The sequence below is a fragment of the Cygnus olor genome, chromosome 2 (assembly GCF_009769625.2).
Source record: "Cygnus olor isolate bCygOlo1 chromosome 2, bCygOlo1.pri.v2, whole genome shotgun sequence".
Lineage (NCBI taxonomy): Eukaryota > Metazoa > Chordata > Aves > Anseriformes > Anatidae > Cygnus > Cygnus olor.
This window is the reverse complement of record NC_049170.1, coordinates 41,474,684-41,481,810: the sequence shown is the minus strand read 5'-3', so window position 1 is coordinate 41,481,810 and position 7,127 is coordinate 41,474,684. Positions and strand designations below refer to the sequence as shown.

Here is a 7,127-nt window from a genome sequence, read left to right as displayed (position 1 = left end):
TCTAGAGCTTAATTATAGTGGGCATACAATGGGTACTCTGTAAGGCTTTTTGCCAGCCAAAATGGGAGAAAACCCCACCAACCTACACTGATACTCAGGGTATCTTTTGCCCGAAAGGGATTTTGAGATCACACCATCATCAGAACTCCTGCCAATACCAGAAGCAGAATACTGCAGATTAGCAGCACTCTCTGATTATGAGAGGCAGTACCTCCCACTCCAGTGTCTAACACAGACTACCAGTGCATGCTGAGCAGTGCTGCAGGCAGAATGCCAAAAAAAGAGCACTACCTGCCTCACTACAGCAGCTGATAGTTTAGGAGATGAGATATAAGAGCCTACCAAATGCATGAACGTCCACTTTCTCTTTTCACTACATAAAACTAATATCCATATGCACAGCCAGATGGTACTCCATCTTGACTGCTGAAAAGAACATCATAGGAAATGAGTTTAGATAAACAAAAGGAGGAAAATGAAGCAAAGAAAATCCACATTTGAAATTTCATATCTGCATTTAATTTTATAAGCAAGTCAGAGTTCAAAAGAAGTTAATCATTTGGCCCAAAAAATGACAGAGACAAGAGATACAGTAGTCATAAATGCATCATGTCATTGAAATTTGTCATCACCTTGACCCTCTTCTCACAAAATACTGCTATTCAGATTAGTTGCTACAAGTCTCCCCTTCTAGTGATGAATAAAAACTTCTTTACCACATATAGAATAGTTCTTGTATTTATTTTTATTAAAATGAGTAAAAGAAATTCCATCTTCCTAAAAAAATTACTGATGTAAGTGTTGGGGTGAATAAAGTTCTTATGTATCAAGTCTCCAAGCTGAGAAAAGATTACCGAATACACCAAGGATGGCAGTACAGAAAATGACTGAGTGCCATTTTTCATAACATGCACAGCGCAAGTTAAACACTTGCAAAGCACAAAGTTGCATTGGTACCACCAAAGCCAAATGAATTTGTGAGTGCAATACGCCGCTTTGCAGTTTTCCACTCCTGAGCTGTTAATGGAACATAATTGAGATCAAATCCCGGCTCTGTTTGTTTTAAGTTTAAAGTAGGTGGCAAAATTCCATGGTAACAGGACAGTGCAGTAAAAGCTGCTTCAATAGCTCCTGCAGCCCCCAAAAGATGTCCTGTTGCTCCCTTTGTTGAAGAAACTGCAATGTTACGTGAGTGATCTTTAAAAAGTCTCTTGATCGCTTGATTCTCAGCAGCATCTCCCAGAGGTGTAGAAGTTGCATGTGCATTGACGTACGTTACATCTTCAGGCTTGATTCCAGAATCTTTTATTGCTGCAGACATACACCTAAGGAAAAAAAGAAAAGACAGAATGCTGCATTTCCCATTATACTTTTGTCACGTGTACAAACCAAAAGCAAAACTACAGTGTTTGAAAACGTTTACCAAATGCAAAAATCTGCACAATGTACTTTGCTAGAAATGTAAATGTCAAGAGATGGGTTCATTTACCTAAACTAACATCCACATTTAGCCACCCTAGAAATACAGCAGTGGTAAGGTCCACTACAAAATCAGGCTTGCTGCTAAAAGTTTGCTGATTAAATTCCACCGTTGAGAAAAACACAAGTTGCAAGAAAAAAGATATAACAAGCTATCTCTATGGATGATATTCATATATGAAAGACTCTTTTAAATGCAAAATTTGAAAACATTTGAGAGAGAAATAAGTACCTGAAATGATTACAATAAACCTAAGTTCGCTTCAGTGAAGTTTCTCTAGTGTAGCTGACATCAATGTAACATTCAGTACAATGCTGCAGGAAATCCCCTTGGCATTGTAAGGGAAAGGAAGATTCCCTAGTCTTTACATTTTATTTACCTTTATATTTACAGTATTACAAAATAAGAAAAATTGCTCTATCCAAATAAAATATTTGGAGAGGAAGGAAAAATTCTGAAGTTGTTGTGAGTTTCTTTTGCATGTTTTTAGAGGTTGGGAGATATCTTCTTCCCTTCCCTTGAGCAGCAAGGAGATAGCCAAATTCCTGCGCATTAAAATATTTACTGGAAGTCACGCTGTTCCACTCTGACACCATATCTCTCATTCTGACTTCTAATGACCCGTGGCCTATGACTGCCTCTATAAATAATGTTTTGAAAACCACAGAGAGATACAGCTCCATATACACTCCACACTGTTTCTTCTCAGCTTTCCCACAGAAAGGAGATGAGTCACATGCCCTTCCTTGCACACACATTTTAAATAAGCATCTCTGGACAAAAGACCACTGTCTCTTTTGAAATTTATGAAAACTAAGTTAAAAAAAATGAAGCTCAAGAAAAGAGGATAGCACAGGCTGCTGGACAAATTGAAATGTCTCCATTAGAGCCTTCTATTCTCAGAAGCACCCAGCTTAGCTTAGGCTGTAGTCCAGTGATTCTCACCGTCAATACAGAGTTAGCCAACATTGACACAAAAAAGATTATTGATAAACAGTGAGGGAAGCAGATACATTAATTTAGTTTAATACATCAGCTGCGAGGAACATAATTACTTAAGGAGGTAACGGATTATTGTGTAGAACACACTTTATATGCACACTTCTGAGTCTCCTTTCCTGCAGGTTCATTCCAACATGTGTGTTAGTCTCTAACTGAAGTAGTTCTTAGAAGATGACAGAAAAATACATCTCCCTGAAATTTTTTGATGTGGCAAATAAAAATCCTACAGAAAAGTAAGAGAAGCATATACATTTCATATTTAATTCACACGCCACTACAGTAACCAAATATTGGTATGAAAATTGCATTAAAATGTATTATCTCTTCCCAAGTGTGGAAAGGCTCTACATTCTGGAGATAGCAAGATTAACTTTCAGCTACTTCCCATTGTGAATTCAATTTATATGCTATTGCAATCATAAAATATACAAAAAGTCTGTTACAAGATATTGCTGTATCATCTCAAGGGTAAACCAAAGTCTGAAAATCTCAGTAAGACACTCCTGAATACTCCCACCTAAGTCTGTAGACCAATCGACTATGAATCAAATAGCTCTGAGGGAGATTTGGTATATTACACTTCTTGAAAAATCTATTAATTCAATACAGATGGAAACATACCTTTAGGGGAACATGTAGAAATTTGAACTATTTGCACAGTGATATATTGAATTTTGTTATTAAATATTCACATACATTCATGGTAATGCAAACTAGTAGAGATTCCTGTATCTGCAATAGCATTTGGCCCATACAAAGCTCAAAAACAGTACATACACATCTAACTTAACTGGTAATTAGTTCAGGGATAAAGATTAGACGAATACCATCTACTTGTGAACTTCTTTAATGAGATTAACAACGATGAAGCTTTACCACCTTACCAAAGTGTACTAAAGTGTATTTCTGCTATACTCGTCCACCAACAGATAGCTGCATCACGGCGAAGTATTTAAATGTGATTGCAGCAGAGACGTATGGTCTAAACACATTCCTTACAAAACGCCAAAATCTTTTCTGAACGACAATAGTCACAATTAATGCTCATGACATTTACGGTAATTATTTTAATAAACTAGATTCTCCAAGTGCACTTATCACTTGGCGTTTCCTGAGGAATGCCATTCCCCTTCCGTAATACAACAAATGACAGGACCTGCTTTTGCAGTGGGGTCTCTCTGTGACAAAGGGTGAGGGAGTACCTCAAAAGGTTGTCATACCACAACAACCTTAAACAAGACTCATTTCTATGAACAGCTATGGGCACCAAACATAAAATATTTTCACATAGAGGAGGTTTTCATAACTCTATCCAAAAAGGCTGATTCTAGTAAAAACTGCCCTTCAGACCATTACTAAAAGCAAAGGAAAACTGGGGCAAGACCTTACCAGGAGCTCTTTTGTTTTTCAGATTAGTTTCAGATTAGTTTCTTGGTTTTTGGAATACTAATTCAAGACTGAATAGCATTTCTCTAGGAAAAGTATAAAGTAACAGAAACATAGGTGCCCATTATAATTAACATAAAAAGTAGCCACAGTAATCAACATATAGTTCTTACCTGAACGCACCATCTCCCTCTGGATTAGGTGCTGTTATGTGGCAAGCATCGCCCGACAGTCCATAACCCAGAACTTCTGCATAGATCCTAGCACCTCTTTGCACAGCGTGTTCATACTCTTCCAAGACCAGCACAGCAGCACCCTCTCCCATTACAAACCCTTCTCTCTGTGAATCAAATGGCCGACATGCCATTTTAGGGCTTGAGTTAAAACTAGTGCTGAGGGCCCGAGCTCTTGCAAATCCAGCCAAGGACAAAGGACTAATGCAAGCCTCAGTCCCTCCAGCCAACATGACATCAGCATCACCAGAGGCAATAAATCGAGAGGAGTCTCCAACAGCATGCGCACCAGTGGTACAAGCAGTTGACACAGCGTGATTCGGCCCTTTCAGCTGGTATTTAATGCTGATCTGACCTGCTGCCATATTGACTAAAATCTTTGGGACAAAGAACGGGCTGACCTTGTTATAACCCTTTGTTTTAAATAAAGAAGCTGTATCAGAAATCTCCTCCAGTGGAACCATTCCCATTCCAATTGCCACACCAGCTGTTAAGCGGTCCTGTTCAGACTGCGGAGACCAGCCAGCGTCCTTTATTGCTAGCTCTGCTGCACCAATGGCCATGACAGTAGCAGAACTCATGGATTTGACCTCTGACTTCGATACAAAGCTCTCTTCTTTGAACTGACCCTCCTCGTCTCCCCGTGGCACACAGGCAGCCACTCTACACGGAATGCCTGCATATTCTTCCCCATCTAGTGATGTGATCCCACTGTCTCCTTGGAGAAGGCGCTTCCACACAAGCTGAGTCCCCACACCGAGAGGAGACACTAAGCCAATACCCGTAACAACTACTTTCCTTCGACAAGCAGGCAGTGACTTGCTGAAAGCTCTCCTGTGGTTTCTTAAATGCAGATTAAAATTCAGACCGCGGAGATGAAGATTTGCAATCTTTAAGAGATCCTGGGAACACTGCGAGAACATGGTGGAAATCAATCAATTCATGCACATTCCTGTAACTGGGGGGGCAAAAAGACACAAAAACAACAATAAAGCAGCCAATGTGAGAAACATTCCAAGTTTGCCAAGTTAGCAACCTGCTTTTTACATGAAATACTATTTTCAGCACTGCAGAAAGGGATGCTGTTTCTGTGTCTGTCATCAGGAATAGTATGTGTTACCACTGGGGGATGTAAAGCACTCACTATTAACTCCCCCTAGGACTTTAACTCCCAGCTGACTGGAGATATCAACAATGAACATAAAGATCTTCATTCTTCTGATGGAGAACTGCAAGTGTATGTCTAGCCCTATCATGTTAAGGATGCCATCATCTTAACCAGGCAGGATGCTCTAGAAAGCTAGGTAACAGGAGTCAAGAGTCCCTTCCTGGTGCTGCCACTAGTGCAGCTAAGTATCTTGGGGAAGTGTCCTCACCTTCCTATTTCCACCTATGCTTCATCAGCCTTGGGGCATTTAGTCGGTCAGTTCTGATGGGTGGGGACAGTACCTCAAGTGTGTTTGAACAAGATGTATCACAACAGCACCTTGAAAGAGCTGCAAATTGAAAAAAAAGCATTTTGGATTGCAATCTCTTTTCACTTATGCGCAGGCTAACATTTCTATATTGTGATGTTTATGATCAAAGAGAAGAAAAAACAACTATAAAAATAAATGATGTACTAAACACTCTCCTGACAGAACAGTTTTTCCAATAACATGTCTAGCACTTACATGTTACTCTGAGATCTGGCTTTGAACTATTTGATTGTTGGCCAGCAGCCATGACGCATACAGCCTGCAGGTTTCCCAGCTCCCTTGAACATAACACCACGAGACTTCACATATCATCAAATATGTCAAGTGACAGCAGAAGTACTTCAGGCAGGACATCTCTGGCGAGAGGAGCACACCAAGCAGTAAAGCTGTAGTGCTGTGCCACAGCCCCGGTCTCTCGTGCCTTGTCTGGCCCTAGCTAGATCAGGAACTGGTCTGATTACATGCATCTGGCACATGGGAGCAGGAGGGAGGCTACAGTACAGCTCTGTGCACATCTACAATTACAGGCTTCAATAGGTCTGAATTTGCTGCTGATGCGAATTTTAAATCGGTAGGCATTTGTCAGCCCATCTTGATGAGGGAGAAATTAACTTTTATTTTTCTTACAGTCTTCTGCAGCTGGGAGAGTCACTATGCTTAAAAAAGCAACAAGTTAAACACACACAGGAGGGTAAGTTTCCCTGTTTCCCTGTTTCAGAGCTCTTCTCATCCCTGCCTCCACCAGGGGTGACTGGACCCTTGTAAAAATAATTACTAAGGTTTGTCTTCAGCCAAAACACTATTTAAACAGCAACAGGCTCAACAGTCAGAAGTTTTTGACTGTTTTTTTGGCAACAGCCACGTGTTTTTTGCCTCATCAAAGGGGCAACACAGCATCCCCAAATATTTGGTAAAATACAAAGAGCTGGATTGGAAACATGTGTTGTCACAGGACTCGTGCGCTTCTGTTGAGAAGCTAGGATCTGCGCTTCTCTATGGCAGCAAATGTGCATAGCAGCACTATTAGCAAGTAAAAAGCTAAAATTAGCGGTTACAAAAGTACACGGGGTTTTTGAAAGAGCCTGCTTTAAATCATGGTCCAAATTAGTCGGTTTTAATTACATTTAGGCAGTTAGCCTGGATTGTGTAAAAAGAGCGGAGAGATAGTTGGAGGAGTCACTAAAGGGGCACACGTCGCACAGCCGCCTACAGCTGCTAACAGGAGGCAGTCAGACAGTGTAACATATTAAGAACGACTGATTTGACCCCAGCCACGCCAAATCATCTGCGGCATGCACAAAGCCCGCGGGCTATGGGCAACACTGGGCCCTCCTCGGGCCTCCATGGCCCTCTTCGGGCCCCCTCCGACCTCCCCTGGCAGCGCCGCAAGGGGCAGCCTGTCCCATCCCCCCCCTCCCGGCCTGCCGCCCCTACCTCCGCCGGACGCGCTCCGCCCCCCCCCCCGCCGCCTCCCCTCAGTGGTTGGTTCCGCCTCGTCCTCCCGCCCCCCAGGCGCCGGGCGGTACCACTCGGGGGAGGAGGGGGGGG

The 7,127-nt window shown here is 41.8% G+C and overlaps 1 protein-coding gene across 4 annotated transcripts; it reads right to left on the bottom strand.

Moving 5' to 3' along the window:
* Positions 1-496: 496 nt before the first annotated feature.
* On the bottom strand, positions 497-7,060 carry OXSM (3-oxoacyl-ACP synthase, mitochondrial). Of its 4 annotated transcripts, none has more exons than XM_040547309.1 (3): positions 7,014-7,060; positions 4,042-5,059; positions 497-1,325 (listed from the first exon to the last, which is right to left on the bottom strand). In XM_040547309.1, exons 2-3 carry the CDS (start codon positions 5,022-5,024, stop codon positions 923-925), a joined length of 1,386 nt encoding a protein of 461 aa, XP_040403243.1. In that variant the 5' UTR covers positions 5,025-5,059; positions 7,014-7,060; the 3' UTR covers positions 497-922. The 4 variants fall into 4 exon arrangements, with proteins under 4 accessions (XP_040403243.1, XP_040403246.1, XP_040403244.1 ...); XM_040547312.1 differs by having other exon boundaries at positions 4,042-5,597; positions 7,014-7,059; XM_040547310.1 differs by lacking the exon at positions 7,014-7,060 and adding an exon at positions 5,478-5,591.
* Positions 7,061-7,127: the final 67 nt, after the last annotated feature.